This window comes from Lissotriton helveticus, chromosome 1_1 (genome assembly GCF_964261635.1).
Source record: "Lissotriton helveticus chromosome 1_1, aLisHel1.1, whole genome shotgun sequence".
Taxonomy (NCBI): Eukaryota; Metazoa; Chordata; class Amphibia; order Caudata; family Salamandridae; genus Lissotriton; species Lissotriton helveticus.
In genome coordinates this window covers 1,943,201,329-1,943,221,523 of record NC_136057.1, presented here as the reverse complement: position 1 = coordinate 1,943,221,523, position 20,195 = coordinate 1,943,201,329, and the positions used below count along the sequence as shown (strand labels likewise).

Sequence of the window (20,195 nt, the reverse complement as noted above, 5' to 3'; positions counted from 1 at the left end):
TAGCAGTGTTTTTCAACGTAGAGCTCCATGTTTCCAATCTGGGTCGACCGCGGAAGGTCCATCATGCGGAGATTACTGAGGCGAGACCTTGCTTCCAGGTCTACCGCCTTGTTGTGTAGAGCTTGTAGCTCCTTGCCCATTTGTTTCTGTTCTGCAAACAAGCACTTGGAGAGGCAACCAAGAGAACAGTAAAGGAAAAAGTATCGATGTAACAAAATACAGCTGATGTCCTTCATTGAAGTATAGAAAGTCTTGTTTTAATGAAACTTCTTGACACGGTGATATACTTAGACAGCCAAAATTTTCAGTATCAAAGAATAAATGAAAAAGCCAAGAAACAGCCAACGCATTTCGCCCGAAGCGGGCTTCCTCAGGGCAAGATTTACTTGATTTAGCAGCAAACAAGGTAGTACAATCTCCAATGGGAAAAATGCGTAGACAGAAAATCTTATTGAGATGCGTATCCTATAATGATATTGCATCAAAAACAACGATAATGTAGCTTGTCCAGGACGCAAATATAAACAAGACAATTTTCTCTTGAGCGCCGTGCTGAGAAAATCTTTACTTTTCTTATTCTTTTTGACGTCAGAAAGAAGTTTGCAAAAAGAGTGTAGGCTATGATAGGCCACACATCTGGTATAGTCTCTACGTGTGGGTCGTCCCCATTTTCTTTTTCTTCAAAGTCAGCTTAACTTCCTGTCTGTTCGATTCTGCGCCAATCGAACCGACAGGACGTTGAGCTGACGGTGAAGAAAAAGATTTTCTGTCTACGCATTTTTCCCGTTGGAGATTGTACTAACTTGTTTGCTGCTAAATCAAGTAAATCTTGCCCTGAGGAAGCCCGCTTCGGGCGAAACGCGTTGGCTGTTTCTTGGCTTTTTCATTGGTTCTTTGATACTGAAAATTTTGGCTGTCTAAGTGTATCACCGTGTCAAGAAGTTTCATTAAAACAAGACTTTCTATAAGTCAATGAAGGACATCAGCTGTATTTTATTACATCGATACTTTTTCCTTTACTGTTCTCTTGGTTGCCTCTCCAAGTGCTTGTTTGATATTCATTTGTTGTAAAAGTCCTTTGGCAGTGGACTTAGGAGGTGGGCAGCTTGCATACAGCATCTGTTTTAAATCAATGTGTATATATAGGTGGTGCAACAACTAATCCCTTACTGCCCTTCTTCGCTGTGTTTTTTTGTTTCTGTTCTGCATTTAGGTCTTTCTGTGCCTCTTCAACCTCCGTGACCCTTCGTTCAGCCATGTCGAGTCTTTTCACCTGCTTATCCATTCGTTTAGTCATTCTGTCCATGCGATAGGACAGGGAATCCAGCTCATTACCAAGTAACAATAGGCTGCTCTGAAAATTCTTTTCCATAGCCTCTAGTAGGCCACAAATACCACCATCGGCCACTGTCTGCGGCGCATCATGTGCATTGTCACCTTCTTCATGGGCCTCCTCCCACCCTCTGGACTTGCGTTGATCAAAGGTGAGTTTAGGTTGCGATTTGTCTACTCTCCCCATTTCGTCTTGGCTACTGTTGACCACAGCACCCCCACTGTCTTCTGCAGAGCCATTGTGCTGTACGGATTCTCCGCCTACAAGTCACCAACCGTAGGTTTACAAGACAGACCCTCGCAACACATCCAAAGGGTTGCCGGGAACACTTGCCCAGTCTGCGCAACAGCAGACCCAGTCGCCCGTAAGAATCGGTCCACGTATTACGGGAGTGCTTGGGGCGCCGGGGAAATCAGCAAAGCATGGACTCTTTAGTCTGTCTTCAGGGCCAGCAAGAGTGTTGGGTGCAACAATTTACTCCAGGATTAGTACCACATACAATGGGGCCCGAAATAGTGGAATGCAGCAGAACCTGCGCTGCAGAACAGCCCAGGTTACAGAACAGCCCAGGCTACAGAATGCCACCACGCAGACACAGCTCGGCAACACACGTCGTGTTCGGGGCGCTCTGAAACCTCCTGGCAACAGCGCTGGTGCCTCCTCAGTACACCAAGCCCAATCCAATCTAGGCACATCGAGCTCAAATGGCCAGCCGGAAACCGCACACTGTCACCTTACCGCTGCTGAGCACGGTTAGGCGGAGCGCCCTGCAATCATCCAGAAACCGCGCTGGCAGAGCCCCCGATGCGGCCGTGTGTGAGTCCAGCACAGCCTCTGTCCAGTGAATTCCGCCACTGACGGGCAGCCACTGGGGGCTCAAGCGCTGATCCTCTGCAAATGTGAGCAGTAGCCACAGGGCAATCCCCTTTGCCGGTGGGCAGCCCCTCCGGGCGTGGCATGTAAAGTCACGCAGTGTCCGCGCTGGCCGCTAAGGGCCGCACGTTCGCTCCCTGCGCCCACCTTTCCCATATTACCACAGTGCAGCTGCTCCCAAGGGTCACGATGGATCAGGATCCCCAGCGGCAATCCTCAGTCCTTAGGGAGTGGGGCAGTTCAGTGGGCGAATCGCCAGCAGATGTGTAGATTGCGTCCAATACGTTGTCTCGTTTAATTCTATCCCCTAGGCCATTCACGTTCCAGGAGAAATGTTTAAATCCTTTGGATGGTGCCATATGGCGTACCTCGCCTCTGTTCCGGGGTTTGTTCTAGGGAAGGGAAGGGAGCGTCCCAATCCCTCGATTCCCAGCATCGCCTCCAACATGCATTTTATCTCTGAAAATAAAAAAAATAAAGTAAAACATTGTGAACAGATCTTAATCCCATGCACCCCTCCCAGCCTCCCTGCATGATGGACTAAAAACTGACTGCCCCCCTCCTCCCCCCCGAACTATGCAGAGTGTATTTGTACCCCTTAACACACATTAACCTATTTAGGGGTGGGAGACCTCAATCCAAACTTTCCTGGTGCTGCGTTACTCATCAATCAACTTTGTTACACTATCTCAGCCTAAGGTCTATAAATATGTAAACGTCACTTATCTGTAAATCTGCATCTTATTCAGGAGAGCTCTGTTCATTTACAGTTCTGGCCTCATTGCCCTTCTCTGGCATTTTGAACGGGGTATTGGAGCTCCCAACTAAATCTTGCAAGCGTGACTTCGTATCATTGCAAGCCTTCTGCCGGGTCAATCAAGCCCTTGTTATGGGTGCCAGAGGATTCCTTCTCGCCCTTTTCCTTGGTCTTTCCCCTCTTGGTCCTTCTATGCCTGAGAGTTCTCCTACCATCCAGCCAATCCCATGTTCCTCTGGTGTAGCGAAAAAAACATGTTTTTCCTTCTGCAAGCACGTTTTGCCAGAAATAACTTAGCATACTTTAAGTCTTTTTCTCATAAGGCTTTTTTAACCTCTAAGAAAGACCGTCTTTGTTTCTAGACCAATTCGGAAAGAAGGAAACTAGGCTATTATACCTTTTCACAGGAGGAGAAACTCGTGCGGACTGCAATTTCATATCTTGGTCCGTATAGTTCAAAATGCAGGCAATGATAGGTCTCGGCGTGGCCCCTGGAACCCGGTGCGCTCATTCCACTGAGAAAAATATTGAGTGGCCTTTGGGCTTTAGGTGCTTAAGTAAAAGGTCTTCCACAAACAAGTCTACTACCAGGCCTTCGGCCCCCTCCGGCAATCTAATTATTCTTACATTGTTTTGGAGCGACCGGCCTTCGGCATCCTCCATTCTAACCTCTAGCACTTTAACTGAATTGCAGTTCACCTACTTGAGTCCCTAATGTTTTGGTATCGGTCTTGAGAGAGGTGATGGTTTCTTCTGCCTCTTTGACTCGGGTACCTATGTTAAGGATATCTTCCAGCATTAGTGTTATTTCTGTGGTGACTGTATCGATTTTAACCTCCAACGAGGTTTTGATATCCTTAATCGCTGCCATAACATCCTGCAGGGTCGGTGGTAACTGATTCGCCGAGTCCTGGGCGTCGTCCTGGGATTGCAGGTGTGATGTGATGTCTGAGGGGCCGGTGATTCCGTCCTGGGGTAGACGTATTTTTCCTTCTTGGTTTGCGACGTTGCCCTTAAACCCAGACATTATGCGAAGTCCAACGTTATTGAGGGGAGTGTAAAGTATCAGAAGGGAGAGGAGAGGGGGGCCGTCTCCGCCGCCTACCCGTGGGGCCAACGGCTCCCTCAGTGGCCTGTCGGGTCATGCCTCCCTCGTCTCAACGCGCCCAACTTGATCATCACCCTTTCAGGTGTCTAGCATGGGCCAATCTGCGCACTCCTCACCAACTATGTTGACCCAGCAGTCGCACCACTCCTACTGGATTCAGGTCCAAACCGGGTCTGAATAGGTGCTTTCTAGTGACTCAGGTAGTCTTTACGGTCTTTACCACAATCTACGCAGGCTGGGGAGGATCCGGGGAGGGGGAAACAGCCACGGCTGCTTTAATTCCTTTCTCCTATCTGAACTGTGCTCCTGGCTCTTGATCCAGAGCTGTAAGCTGTTAATGGTCCAGTCAATTCTGGGGCACGATTCCCGGCTTGTCAGCTCTGTTGCTTACACAAGGTTTAGGGGCCCACAGGGCAGGACTCAATTGGGGTAGGTAGGGCGTGCTGTGGCTGGCGGGATCTTATCCGAATGGGAGGGGGTGGAGGGAGGCTAGCCCCAATGTCTTCACCCTCTCCACCCCAGTGCTAGTTCGCTCACCGTTTTTGCCTTTCCTCCTTCTCTTTTTAATGGGGGGAAACGGGGGGGGTTGGTCAGTGTTTCCCCCTTGTCGGAAAGCCACCTTCACCGTGCCAATTTTCCCACCCTGATTGTGGACCAAGCTCAGATGGGTTTCAAAGTCCTTAGGGTCACTGAAGTCCCGTTTTAATATTCGCAGGTCTTTGCCACCTCTGCCACCTCTGCCACTGAGTCCATTCTGAGCCTTGCCGGGGGATTCAGGCCTCTGGGCGGGTCCATGCCGATCGCCAAGACCTCTGCTGTCTAGACTGTAAAGTGGGGATTATTTCCAGCCCTTGAGCGCTGTCTCACCTCTCCGCATAGACGTAGATCCAGCGATGTCGGAGTCTGTATACAAGGTGGGTTGAGTCCGTTATTACTCAAGGCCGGAGTCAGCCTGTCGTGTCAGATGTAAGGACCCTCCAGCTCACGCTCACTCAGTTGCAGTGCGGAGATGCCCACTGCACTCGAACGGCACCTCACCTCCGACTATCACTGGATTCTTCTCACTGCTGCCAGCACTCAGGTGGGGGCGGTTATGCTCTGCGGACTGCTGCTGATCTTCATGAGCTGGTTCGGCTGAGCATTACGCGGATGCGAGCCGTTCAGTTCCTCAACGTTGCTTTCGATTCGGGCTCCATCCGAGGGCTCTACATCTTTGGGTGGGGTCGCAATGTCCGACGAGGCCCACAGCTGTTTTTCCTTTGCTCCTTCTGCCCCCCAGATCTAAGTTGGGCTCTGCTGTCTTAGGCGCTCCAGAACCCCACGCCATACCTCATAGGAGCGCCGGGAACCGTGGCCGGGTTCCGTCTATCATGGTATGCGTAGCTGCGGAGGTGGTGCATCAGTTGGCAGAAGCCGTAACTCGACGGTGGGATTTGCGAAGTCTCACACACTCGCAGGGGAATCAAACAGAGATTTCCCACCAGAGAGATCGACCCTCGTCAGGATAGTGTTGATTTTTTGCTGTTTTTGCGCAGCGGCCGGTCGGAGCGCAGTTAATCCGCAGCCATCTTGGTTGGGTGTGGGCCACACCCCCTCAACTTTGTAGAATCTTCCCCAAGTGGGATGCTGGGAGGTAGACATACCCCAGAGCATTTCATTGGTGTGAGAGTTGGTCTAAATAGGTGATTATTTGTCTTTTTCATTTAGTTGAGTAATGGGGTACACACTGCTATCATGCTCACTAGCACAAGATTACACGACTATGAGGTTAAAAACTGTTGTATTTTTGCCTAAAGGACATGCTAAGAACGTGGAGGTAAATTACAATGCTCGACATAAAAATGGATTAAGAGACAGAACTGTTTGTCATGTAATTCTTGGGGTTGATTTTGGAACTGCTATCCTAGCTGGTGCCCCACAGTCCGCATTTATTCTAGTCAGTGCAGTTCTATATTCCATTGTCTGACCTGTCACCATAACAAAAAACTCTTCTTGCTCTGCTCCTCCATGACCTTCATTGGCCGCCACTTTCTGCAAGAACCTATTTCAAAACGTTATAGCACCATCCATCTGAACTAATCTCTTACCTATCCGAATCCATCACCATCTCTGAAGGACAAAAGTTCACAGAAGGCATACCCTGATGTCCTGAGATTAAAAACCTAATTGGCTCTAAAACATTCTTTCACAGGTGCTCGTATAAAAAACATGTCTGACCGAAGGAATCGATATAAGATCAAAATCCACCCTCCTACCTTTCAGACCCACCTACCTCTTCTGCCTATTTTAGAACTACTTTTTCTACTTTCACCCTGTCAGTTTTATCAAATATTGTCCAGTGTTCTCATGTTTACTGTTGTAAGTTCTGAAATGTAATTTGTTATATCCATGTTTCCACTATTAGAAGTAAAATGATCGCAAGTCATTCTGGAAGGCTGTCTCATGTATGCGCTCCCTAAATCAAGGTGGATCAGTGTTTTTTGTCATGTAAATGGGGAGGATTGGGTGGTAAACTTTGGAAAAATGTATTCTGACACCAGTTCCGTCGATTTGTAGCTATGGCTCGGGGGCGCTCCATCATTCCCATCCATTTCTTTACAGGAAGTGAAGGCCTCCATCCAGGAGAGCGCGAGAAGGAAAGAACTCGGACCAGGTGGTGTCCCAATTGACATTATTAAGTGTAACATGGATCCCCATTCTTGAGAAATGTTTATAACCGCCTGAACAGGTCATTGATCCCCCCCCCCCCTCCTCTGCTTCCTCAGTCATTGTCCCGATCTTTGAAAAGGGCAATAGGGCGGAGCCTAAATGTTATTGCCGGATTTCCCTTTTAGCTATATTGGCCAAAATCTTAGGCAGAGTCCTGTATAATAGAGCAGTAGATTGGGTCACTGAAAATAACGTGTTAAATAAATGTCAATATGCATTCCGAAAATGTCATGGGGACTATCAATCAATGCCTCAACTTAAACATGATCATTGGGAAATACACAGTGGCCAAGCAGTCTGTGCTATATCTAACCTTTATGGTGTTGACAATGGCCTTTCACTGTGTTAATCGGGCTAAATTGTGGTAATCCCTTATTAATCTGCAAATGGATCCATCCCTAGTCCACTTGTTGGTCTCCTTGCATACGGACACTAAGGCTCGAGTCAGGTTTGGGAACAAAGGAGAAGTCACTAATGAATTTAGTATTGGTCGGAGGATTTGCCAGGGTGCATTTTAGCCCCACCTCTTTTTATTTTGTACATAAACAATCTTAGTAGGGAGCTTAGTAAGTGCGCACCAGATGTGCCTATGGTGATCAGTACCCCCTACAAGCATGATTGTATGCGGATGACGCTGTGTTAATTGCACGTACCCCCAAAGCCTTGCATTATCTAGTGCACTCCTTTGTCAATTTTATGGCCAAGCTGGATTTTTTAACTAATTTTACTACGGCTTTTATAATGACTTGTGGCCCAAAGCATATGAAACCCTTAACTATTCTGGTGGATAAGGAAGTGTTATCAAGCACCAGCTCCTTCTCTTACCTGGGGATGACTTTCAGCTCTTCTGGAACATTGTCTGCGCATATTGCACAAAGTAGGACCAAGTTCTCCAGGGCTGTTGGCTCTCTGCTAAGTCTCCCATCACACAAGGGAGAGAGGGTTCTCAGACCCCTCTTGAAAATATATTCGGCACAATGTGTTGCTATAGTAACTTTTGAGGCAGGCATATGAGGCCTGGGTGACTCGGCTACCCTCTAAAGGGAGAAAAATCGATTCTGTCGGAGAGTAATAGTCAGCCTCTGTGTCAACCTCCAGCTTTATTTGCCACAATGAACTAGGTTTAGACAATCTGAGTGATTTTATTTGCTGCCAGCCAAATCTCTTGTGACATTGTATCTGGAGCTCAGACAAAGCAAATTTAACTAGAGAGATAGTTTTAGACTGTTTGGCCTGTGATAAGGGTCTTTCGATCCCCTGGATAGCGTACGTCAAAAACATCTCTGTATTGGATTGGCTGATATGTTTTTAGCTAGAATACCCCGGCCAGCCCCAGTTAGAAATCAAGTGCAAGTCTTGCTGCTAGAGCGAGCCAAAGAGAGGATGATGGCTCAAAGACAAAAATCAAGTGTTAAGCCTTTATTATATCTTAATCCTGGGGCTATTTCTATCAACGACCTCCAGACCATTAATTGGAGCAGGGAAAGGATTTTATTGTTCAGTTTCTGGGTTGGTATTGTGTAATATTTACTTTGTTTTTCGGCTGGACATCAGCCCCAGCTTGACTCTAGAGAATGCATATGTACTCAATTTAACAAACAAACTATGGTACATTTCCTTTTCTATTAGAAAATGTGCACTAAAAAATTCCTCATACCATTTTTGAAGATTAGGAATCTACAGCTTTGTATACAAGCATATTATTTTTTTTTGGTATTACCAGATGACGAAACGTGTGGTCACGTGACTGTTTCTTAAAGCTGCAGTCCGCTCTAGGAGATCAATGATTTTAGATTAATTTTAGTATGTTGATGAATTAGCATTCAACTCTGTTGTAATCTGTTTTTTATCCCAGGCAGTTTTTATCCAAATGGTTCGGCATTAATGTCCCAAACCTGATGATTTTGCATAATTTGCTTGCGTGTTTTCATAATATGTTTGTATTCTATTTGCTATTTTTGCATGTCTTACATTCTTTTATGGTTGTTCAAAGCTGAATAGAGAGAACTCTGATTCTGTATAGAGATCTAAGTAAGAAGCTTTATAACTCTGTTAAATAAAATGTGTTCCAGCTCCTAATGTTTTATTCTCAGACACAAAGTGCCTTTCAGCCCACTTTGACCCGAGGTGATTTAAGGAGCCGCATTTTGTAAAGCAGTCTCTTTTACTATTCTTTTAATGTATCATTTTATCCCACTCTTTTTGTAACTTTCTCCCACTTTGTATCTTCTCTCCTCCTCAACAGGTTTATTTTTGCTCTAAGGCTTGTTCTTGAGTTGCCGCCATGTCGAATCAGGAGCACATCATTGCAGACCTTAAAAAGCAGGTGCGGTCACTGCTTATTCCTGCCAAAGATGGCCTGACTCCGCAGCAATTGGAGCGGGATTATAAGGAGATAGTAGGGAGCTGCCTACCACCACGTGGACTTGGTTACCGCTCCATCATGGACATGGTGCTAGATATGCCTGACGTGGTCAAAATATGTCCTACTGGTGGTGGAAGTGTTATTCTAAAAGGTATGTAATAATGCTATGTTTTCTGGTGGCACTAGAATTGCTTTGTGAAAGATGACCTATGCAGTTGAAGTGTACTGAAGAGGAGCTAGTAAAAATTGATAACAGTTCAAGCTGCTTCTACTAGAATACATTCACATGAAGTACAAAAGTATTTATGAACTGGTTGTGCTGTTGATCTTGTATTCATTTGTAAACTTATTTTATTGTTTCTAACTGACCAGCACACAGGTAGACTTAAAAGGAGGTTCCACCATATGGGACCTTGATTACATTTGTGAATAGTTATTAGCGTCAACACCCTGAAAATGTGTATTTTCAAAGAAACCTTAAAACAATTTAAAAATACTTTAATGTTGCTTATCCAAATAAATGTTTTCTCTTTTTTTAACTCAAAATAGATTTAAAAACAAAATAGAAAATTGATTCATCATATGTGTTTAAGAAGCCTAGACACGCCTTTTTTAAAAATGATATATTTACGAAATACATCTTGGTTCATTTTTCTGCTCTGTGGAATGGAGAGGCCAAACTCTCGGTCTCTATTTATTTCATTTGCCACAAAAAGAAATTCTGTGTATAGTAAAGAGGTTTTTGTTCTGTGGTCGAAACATATATATATATATATATATATATGTTCGAGGCATGTGGGCTGCTAAATTCATATCTTTTGCATTAGATCGCCGCCTAGTGTTGGGTCCGGATGATCGCACATTGTTGTCCTGGAAGAGTCTTCGAAGTATCCTGAGATAGGTGGCTCCTCCCCTGGACTTCAGTGCGCATGGGCATCGGCTCCATCCCCAGATTGTTTTTTTCCGCCATTGGGTTCGGATGCGGTCTCGACGTCTCTCTGTCGGAACCGAGAAAACTAGCTTTTTACGGCCAAAAGGCCTTATATTCTTTGCGTCGGTATTGTTTGCGCACGGTCTCGAGTTCTTCCGTCTCTTTGAGTCGGAATCTGCGGAGTCGTATCACTCTTCGGACATCGAGGCCTTCTCATCGCAACACGACCGCAACTTTTCAGCATGGAGCGGAGCCCGTTTAAATACTGTCCCGTCTGTGGGTCGAAATACCCACATATCGATGTGCACCCGGTCTGTAACAAGTGCCTCTCGCCGGACCACAACGAGGACAACTGCATGGCCTGCTCCAAATTCAGGTCAAAAAAGACGCTCGAGCTTCGGCGCGCGGTGCGCCTTGAGGCCAGACAAGCGGCCCCAGATCCAGAAAACATCTTCGGCGACCAAGAAGAGGAGGGCCAGAGCCATCATCTTCAAATTTCACCGCCCGCGACGGACATCGAGGCGGATCCGGAAGACGACGACTGAGTCGTGGGTCAAGGCCTTGAATACGTCGACGAGGTAGGGGACGTCGAAGAAGTTTATGGGGCCGCGGAAGATAGCTCAGGGGATGAGCTATGCCCCGAAGGTTACATGGACCAGGCTCGGGTCACGGGATCGCCAATCGGCCTTACCCAAGACCCCGTACCGCAAGCCACGGCCCTGCCTTCAGGCCCGGCCACGGACATACTTGCTGCGCAGCCCGTATCGAAACCGAAACTGAAACCAACGGTGTCGACTGCACCTAAAATGGCCGACCCGAAAACGAAACCGAAACCTACGGATTCGAGCGTTCTTAAAATGGCGGCCGTCCCACTGAAAACGCAAAAACCTCCTGCCTCATCGACTCCGTCGGCCTCCGGTCCACAGAAGTCGAAGAAAACTGTCGATTCGACAGTATCGAAATCGTCGGCGGAGGAGGTTTCCTCTAAGAAGGGAGTTCGGCACGGGTCGACAAGTGCGACGCCGTCAAAGTCCGCCAAAGCCAGCGACAAAACTCCGGTTCCGACTGGGACGTCGTTAGTCGGACGCGTGGTGGAGACGGAGCCGGCAAAATCACACGGCTCGAAAGCTGGAGGGTCAACACATCGGTCCAAGGACTCTGTGTCTGCGGCTGCAGCATCAACGTCTAAGACTCCGAAGAGCCAACAAGACGTCGGATCCGAGGGCAAGGTCAAGACCTCCTCGTCGGCGCCAAGTGCCGCTGTAACTGACGCGTCCCCCATCGCCTCTTCATTACAGAGAATCAGGGAGAAGGCCTCTGCTACGTCGGCTCCGACGCCGTCGCCCTAGAAGCCGATGGACATCCCGGCAAAGCCTGCTGGTAAACTTCTGTTCCTTCTGCCGCCGAAGGAGGCACCGAAGGCCTTTACTCCAAGATCGACGCCAAAGACATCGGATTCTTCTACGTCTGGAGCGGTTTCAGGTCGACTACTCGACTCAGAAGAGGATTCTGAGCGTTTTATCGACGCAGACACGGGCAAATTGACCCTTTACAAGAGGAAAATCACTTCACAACCAGTGGATTCCTATGTTATCCCCCTGAAGAAGAAAAGGCTTGCTGAAGAAGCCTCAGCCTTGATGGAACCTATCCAGCCTCCTCCTAGAAGGAGCCCAACACCTGAACACTCTGAGGGTGAGGGATATGGAGAAAATGACCAATACACTTTCCCCATCAATGAACCCGATGCACAGCAAGATTCCTATGATGACATAGGTGACCAAGGCACCCAAAATGTGGGGCTGGACCCACAGCCTTTCAGTGCACGTGCATCCCCAACAGAAGATTCTGCAGGTTTTCATGCACTCATTGAAAGGGCAGCTGCTAATCATGATCTGACCCAGTCGAAGAAGACTTTCTATTTGACACTTTCTCAGTCTCTGAAAGGACAGTCAAAACACTGCCTATGCTCAAAGGGGTCCTTAAGCATGCTGCGGACATCTTTAAAGAACCTACCAGGGCGAGGGTGGTCAATCCACGTATCGAAAAGAAGTACAGACCAGCACCTGCAGACCCTGCATACATTCGGGGACATACATTCGGGGACAGTTGCCGCTTGACTCCCTTGTGGTCGCTAATGCCCGCAAGAGGGCGAACTCCCAAACAACGGGCGAAGCTCCTCCCCCGGATAAGGAGTCAAAAGTGCTAGAGGCAGGGGGCAAAAGGGTAGCTGCGCAGGCTGCCAATTTCTGGCGTATTGCGAATACACAGGCACTATTGGCACGTTATGATAGGGCGCATTACGACACCCTAGAGCAAGTTTTACAACACCTGCCTCCGCAGTTTCAAGAGGGTACCAAACTGCTTATAGAGGAGGGAAAACTAATCTCCAACGCGGCCATAAAGTGTGCACTTGATGCAGCAGACACAGCAGCTAGGGCTATTAACACTAGCGTCATGCTCAGACGCCAGGCGTGGCTCCGCATATCGGGGTTTAAACCGGACATTCAAACAACCATACTCAATCAGCCCGTCAATCCTGATAGACTGTTTGGTCCTGATGTTGACACCACCCTCGAAAAGATTAAGAAAGACAACGAAACTGCTAAGTCTATGGGGGCCCTACAATCACAACAGTTCCGTGGCAACAATTTTCGTCGCTCAGGTGCACGTGGAGTCACCAGAGGACAGATGGGTCAACAATCACAATTCTCCAGAGGTGGAGCACAATCCTCGTACCCCAAGCAGAACAAAGGGGGTTACCGAGCAAACAGTACCAGAGGACGTGGCAGGAGAAACAACAACTCCCGCTCCTCTGCCCCAAACAAACAGTGACTCTCTGTCACTGCCCCCCGACCACTTAACACCTGTCGGGGGGAGACTACAGCAGTTCCTGCCCGTCTGGAGAAACATCACCACAGACAGGTGGGTGCGACAACTTGTCCAGTACGGTTATTGTCTAGAGTTAAAATCCACTCCACCCAACATTCCACCAAGGCAACGGCCTATGTCCGCAGAGCATTTGCACTTATTGCAGCAGGAAGTAGTGGTGATGCTGCAAAAAGGCGCAATCGAGCTCGTGCCGGTGGAGGAGGAGGGCACAGGGGTATATTCCCTGTACTTCCTTATTCCAAAGAAGGACGGATCTCTCAGACCCATTCTGGATCTGCGTCCCCTCAACCTGTATATACTATCGGAACATTTCCATATGCTTACACTGCAACAGATTCTTCCCTTGTTAAACAATGGGGACTTCTTAGCAACCTTAGACCTCAAGGATGCTTATTTCCACATTCCACTACACCCGTCCCACAGAAAATACCTCAGATTCACTATCCAAGGCAAACATTATCAGTTCAAGGTCCTACCCTTCGGAGTGACCACAGCCCCAAGAGTGTTTACCAAGTGTCTGGCGACAGTAGCGGCGCACCTCAGGAGGCAGAACATCCATGTCTACCCCTACCTAGACGACTGGCTCGTTCAAGCCAAGTCGGAACAACAGTGCGCCGCGGACATGTCGACTACCATTCACCTCCTCCACGATCTGGGCTTCTCGTTGAACTACCCAAAGTCGCATCTTCAGCCGGCGCATGTCCGGCAGTTTCTAGGTGCGACAATCAATACCCTGACGGCCATGGCTCAGCCAAACCAGGTCAGGATAGACAGCATGCCGTCGCTAATCCAAAAGTTCAGACCACAACACTCGCTTCCAGCAAGAGTGTTCATGCAGTTGATTGGTATGATGGCCTCCTGCATCTTCATAGTCCCTCACGCACGTCTACATATGCGTCCGCTCCAGGAGTGCTTAGCAAATCAGTGGACACAGGCTCAGGGACAATTGACAGACCTAGTGTTGGTTACCAGTCGGGCATACGACTCTCTGCATTGGTGGACTCCACACAACCTTTGCAAGGGCCGACTGTTCCAGGAGCCAGTGCCACAGATTATCCTGACAACGGACGCATCTCTCCAGGGATGGGGAGCTCATCTGCTCACTTACACGGTGCAGGGACTATGGACGACGCAGCAACAGAAGATGCACATCAACTATCTGGAACTGATGGCAATCTTCATGGCGCTCAAGTCCTTCATTGTACATCTGTGCAACAAGGTAGTGTTAGTCCGGACGGACAACATGACCGCGATGTACTACATTCAAAAGCAGGGGGGCACCCACTCGCCACAGCTGTCTCATCTGGCTCAGGGCATGTGGAAGTGGGCCATTCAGAGGAACATTTTCCTCATGGCAGAACACCTCCCGGGCAAGGACAATCAGATGGCGGATCTGCTCAGCAGATACAGCCATCAAATGCACGAGTGGGAGTTACACCCATCTGTACTCCACCCGTACTTCCAGCAGTGGGGTCATCCGGAGATAGACCTGTTTGCCACAAACGAAAACGCAAAATGCCAACACTTTGCCGCCAGGTTCCCTCACCCACGATCGCAAGGGAATGCGATATGGATGAACTGGTCAGGCAGATTTGCGTACGCTTTTCCGCCAGCCCCTCTGATACCGCTGGTGGCAAGAAAGCTAAGGCAGCACTCGATGACTCTCATCCTCGTTGCTCTAAGGTGGGCGCGCCAAGCATGGTACACCACGTTCCTTGAACTCTCGGTGGTGCCGCATCAAAGGCTGCGCCTCACGCCCAGACTTTTGACGCAGAACCATGGAGACATTCAGCATCCAGATCCGCAACAGCTCAACCTGGCGATCTGGCTCCTGAAGTCCTAGAGTTTGGATACCTTCACCTACCTCCAGAATGCATGGACATCATCAAGGAGGCAAGAAAGCCCACTACCAGAGCATGCTATGCTGCAAAATGGAAGCGTTTTGTCATTTACTGTACAGCCAATGACATCAACCCGCTAGATGCATCTATCCCTAACATCATTTGCTATCTGTTACATCTTTACAAGTGCAATCTAGCGTACACTTCCATTCGGATACATCTATCCGCCATAGCAGCTTACCTTCAGAATAGGCAGCATCTCTCTGTCTTCAGATTGCCTGCCATTAAAGCTTTTCTTGAAGGCCTGAAACGAGTCGTTCCCCCAAGAACACCGCCAGCTCCAGTGTGGAACCTCAATGTGGTCCTCACCAGACTGATGGGACCACCTTTTGAGCCACTACACTCGTGTGAACTCCAGTTCCTGACGTGGAAAGTAGCTTTCCTAATAGCTATTACGTCACTAAGGCGTGTTAGTGAGCTGCAAGCGCTCACAATCCAGGAGCCATTCATTCAGATTCATCCAAATAGGGTGGTACTACGTACTAACCCCAAATTCCTTCCGAAGGTGGTGTCACAGTTTCATCTCAACCAAACTATTGACTTGCCGGCATTCTTCCAAAACCCGCAAACGGTGGCGGAAAGAATGCTTCATACTTTAGATGTCAGGAGGGCGTTGATGTACTACATTGACAGGACACAACACTTTAGGAAAACAAAACAGCTTTTTGTTGCCTTCTCGCCACAGCACAAGGGCAACCCTATTTCCAAAGCAGGAATAGCCAGGTGGATTGTTAAATGCATCCACATATGTTATCAAAAGGCAAAACGTACCTTGACGATACCCCCAAGGGCGCACTCCACACGCAAATTGGGGGCATCTATGGCTTTCCTGGGGAACATTCCTTTAGAAGACATTTGCAGAGCAGCCACGTGGGTTACTCCACATACCTTTACAAAACACTACTGTGTTGATGTGCATTCCAAACAGCAGGCAGCTGTTGGGCAGGCTGTTCTAAAAACACTTTTTCAGGTTTCTGCAGCTGGCACAGGCAACCGCCGCTAATGGAGGGACTGCTATATATTCTATGCAAAAGATATGAATTTAGCAGCCCACATGCCTCGAACTGAATATGCTACTTACCAGTATGCATCTGTTCTTGGCATGTAGGGCTGCTAACATTCATATCGCCCACCCTCCTCCCCGGTGACTGTCGCAGCTGCAGACATACTCTTGTATTCAATCATTAGCATGGACATCCTTTACACTTTACACTCCATCTCTGCCACAATGGCTAAAAACAATCTGGGGATGGAGCCGATGCCCATGCGCACTGTAGTCCAGGGGAGGAGCCACCTATCTCAGGATACTTCGAAGACTCTTCCAGGACAACAATGTGCGATCATCCGGACCCAACACTAGGCGGCGATCTAATGCAAAAGATATGAATGTTAGCAGCCCTACATGCCAAGAACAGATGCATACTGGTAAGTAGCATATTCAATTCAAGAAACAAGGGTGTCCCCAAGGAGGCATCGCACGCGAAATGGTTACCGCACACCACCTCCGGCAGCAGCCTTCACAGCAAGCACTCGTGACTTCCAAGTTGCACTCAAGTCACGAGTGCTTGCTGTGAAGGCTGCTGCCGGAGGTGGTGTGCGGTAACCATTTCGCGTGCGATGCCTCCTTGGGGACACTCTTGTTTCTTGAATATATAGCGGCTGGTCCGGCCGCGGAGAAGTCCCACCGCTGTAACACGGCGGGTCCTGGTGCTTGTCATTACAGGCACGTGAAGGGAGCGGAATGGGCCTGACTTTCGGAGTACATTGGGAGCACCACGGCACTTACTCGCTGGCCTCCGCCCAACCGGGTGAACTATTTTTCCACAGTTTGAGGCGCTTGATCCACTTGGGTATACATGAACTGGATCCTTGGGCAGATGGACTTCATTTACCATAATGCCATGCTGCGTACGCCCACATGGGCGGGGACCTTACTAATTAAATAAATGTTCTTTAACTTACTTGAACGCCTCATTTGCTGTTTGCATGCCATTGAGAAAGGGCTTACCGCTTGAAACGCGTTTGGCATAGTGCAACTTGGAAGTCACGAGTGCTTGCTGTGAAGGCTGCTTCCGGAGGTGGTGTGCGGTAACCATTTCGCGTGCGATGCCTCCTTGGGGACACCCTTGTTTCTTGAATATATATATATATATATATATATATATATATATATATATATATATATATATATTATATAACACCAAAGAGTCGCCCCTGAAGAGATCGCCACACACGGAGGATCAGCGCTCACAGCACAGCAGGCAGCTTGCTCTTACAGCCGGTAGCAGCCCTCTCAAAGCGCCATACGCGTTTCGAGCTTCACGCTCTTGATCACTGGCTGGCAGAAGAAAGGAAGCGGATTTAGAAGAACTAAATTTATTGAAAACAGTCCCGCCTTAAATGGGCGCACAATGGCATTCTGGTTATTGCAGTTCAAAATACGCCACCATTGACTGACACAGTTCACTCCCCCAGTGGGCTCCGCTGCCTCCGTTCTTTAATATCATACCCTGTAAGGTGGGGGTGCTTGCAGTCCATTAGTTGAAGCAAGCAATGCGTCCCTGTAGTGCAGGCACCTCCGTTCTCTGATGCTCAAATTCGGAACACCAGAAACCCGCTCTGGCAAGCGGTGGGGCTTTCTCGCGGCCGGACCAGCCGCATTATGTAAAACACCAAAGAGTCGCCCCTGAAGAGATCGCCACACACGGAGGATCAGCGCTCACAGCACAGCAGGCAGCTTGCTCTCACAGCCGGTAGCAGCCCTCTCAAAGCGCCATACGCGTTTCGAGCTTCACGCTCTTGATCACTGGCTGGCAGAAGAAAGGAAGCGGATTTAGAAGAACTAAATTTATTGAAAATAACGGTCCCGCCTTAAATGGGCGCACAGTGGCATTCTGGTTATTGCAGTTCAAAATACGCCACCATTGACTGACACAGTTCACTCCCCCAGTGGGCTCCGCTGCCTCCGTTCTTTAATATCATACCCTGTAAGGTGGGGGGGCTTGCAGTCTATTAGTTGAAGCAAGCAATGCGTCCCTGTAGTGCAGGCACCTCCGTCCTCTGATGCTCAAATTCGGAACACCAGAAACCCGCTCTGGCAAGCGGTGGGGCTTTCTCGCGGCCGGACCAGCCGCATTATGTAAAACACCAAAGAGTCGCCCCTGAAGAGATCGCCACACACGGAGGATCAGCGCTCACAGCACAGCAGGCAGCTTGCTCTCACAGCCGGTAGCAGCCCTCTCAAAGCGCCATACGCGTTTCGAGCTTCACGCTCTTGATCACTGGCTGGCAGAAGAAAGGAAGCGGATTTAGAAGAACTAAATTTATTGAAAATAACAGTCCCGCCTTAAATGGGCGCACAGTGGCATTCTGGTTATTGCAGTTCAAAATACGCCACCATTGACTGATATATATTTTTTTTACTCCACTGTTGCCAGTGAAAAGGTTACAGCCGGGAATTTCAATATTTCAATTGCACAGTGGCTCCCAGACTCCTTAATGGCTCCATCCTTTTGCCTAGCTCCCACTGCCTATTTGCCGTTACAACAGAAAGATCTGACCTGACCTCCACTCTAGCCTCGTCCACCATCAACACTCCCTTCTTCAGAGCAGCAGCTAGAACCTTTAAACTATATGTTAGAAAGTTAATCAAAATCCTTCTAGGCTTTGAACGATTTGGATTCAGTCTGAAGGGATCACGGTGTATCCTCTGAATGTCCAGAGATATCTCCTCCTCGGTTTCCTCTAACTGTAGTTCTGTTTTTAATAGATGAACAGTATAACCTTTTATATTATCTCCTTCTTTCCCCTCCGGCAATTTCAAAATGTTTAAATTATTTCTACGTTGCATGTTTTCTAGTCTTTCCAACCGTTCCTCATGCGCCCTTTCCCTAAATCTAACCTCTTCCAGTTCTTTGCTGTTTTCCTCTACCTTGCCTCTAATCTCCTTAATCTCTAGCTCAAGTGCTTCCGTGTGCATGTTCAACTCGTCCAACTTTGCTTCCAACAATCCACATGCCTCCCTGATCCCCTCCTGATTCGCCTTTGACTCCTCAAAACCTTTATGTACATCCAAATCTAACTTCTTTAATAGGGCAATAGCCGTGCTATCCAAGCTCTCCGCCCCCGATAGGCTCTCGCCGCCTCCTCCATCACCCCCTAATGCCTCTCTGCCACTTAATGGCCCTGTTAAAGGGGAGTCACCTTCTCCTAAACTTGTAAGTTCATCGCCCACTCCCTGTCCTTCCCTTAACACCACACGTACTGCGTCTTGGTTATCTTCCTCCATCTCCAGCACTTGGTATCTGTTTGGACTCAGATGATCTGCCCAATCTATCAAGCTGTTTTCTTTTTTTTTTTTTTTGTGAAAACCTTTATTATATCGTTCAACACAAAATACAGAAGTAGCCCTGCATCGACAGGGGCCGGTCACCACATGTATGCAGAACGTATCAGGAAATCCAATAACACAGCTCTTCAGCCGACAACCCATGGGTCCGGCAGCGGTAGAGGATAGACGATGTATTCAAAACATTTCGAGATCAAGGATATGCCTAAGGTTTCATTTTATATTTAACCCCCCCCCCCCCAAAACAAGATAAAGAAGAAGATACAGGATATCCGGAGCTACACACTGGAGGTATAAAAATGCGGGTAGGCGTTAAAAGGCAGTCATGGATCAAGATAGACCAACAGTAAAAATGCAAGCGCCAGTATGTTCACTAAGGGAGAAGAACAAAGCTACCTATCGATCATCATAACCACCCACCCCAAACTCCGCCCACTCATATGCTGCAGGATGAGATCGAAAGTATCGCTACCGGACCCTGCAAGAAAAAAGAAAAGGGGCCATAGAACACAACAAAGGCAAAATAACAAACCCCCCCCGCACCCTCCACCCTGCACCCCTGCAATGGCTACGGCATACCCCACTAGCAGCGTGCCTGTCGCCCAGAGGAATACCCTAAAGAGAGAGAAAGAGAAGAAAGAAGGGGCCATAGAACAAAACAAAGGCAAAATAACAAACCCCCCCACCACCCTGCACCCCTGCAATGGCTACGGCCTAACCCACTAGCAGCGTGCCTGTCGCCCAGAAACGTCCCTAAAAGAGAGAAAGAAGCGGAGGAGGAGAGACAAAAAAAAACCACACCCCCGGACTCACTTACCCTCCACCAGACGCGACCACCCGGAAACAAGTGCAAAATAGCGAGATGCACAATCAGTCCGGGTAAGTACGAAACATACCACCCGACTCCCGCATTTCACAGGTCACAATTCCAGCAGCAAATTAAATTATTTTCCCGTATCCTAAAAAGTCCCACAAGTTAAC

General features: G+C 48.2%; 1 protein-coding gene across 3 annotated transcripts in view; it reads left to right on the top strand.

Annotated features, from left to right (window-relative positions):
• The window catches only part of TDRD5 (tudor domain containing 5), a 1,858,625-nt gene that overhangs the window by 53,676 nt on the left and 1,784,754 nt on the right, over positions 1 to 20,195 (top strand). For all 3 annotated transcript variants that reach the window (XM_078643707.1, XM_078643699.1, XM_078643690.1), the window contains exon 2: positions 9,026 to 9,296. In XM_078643707.1, coding sequence (XP_078499833.1) covers positions 9,065 to 9,296 — 232 coding nt within the window. In that variant the 5' untranslated portion in view covers positions 9,026 to 9,064. The remainder of the gene's footprint in view (positions 1 to 9,025; positions 9,297 to 20,195) is intronic.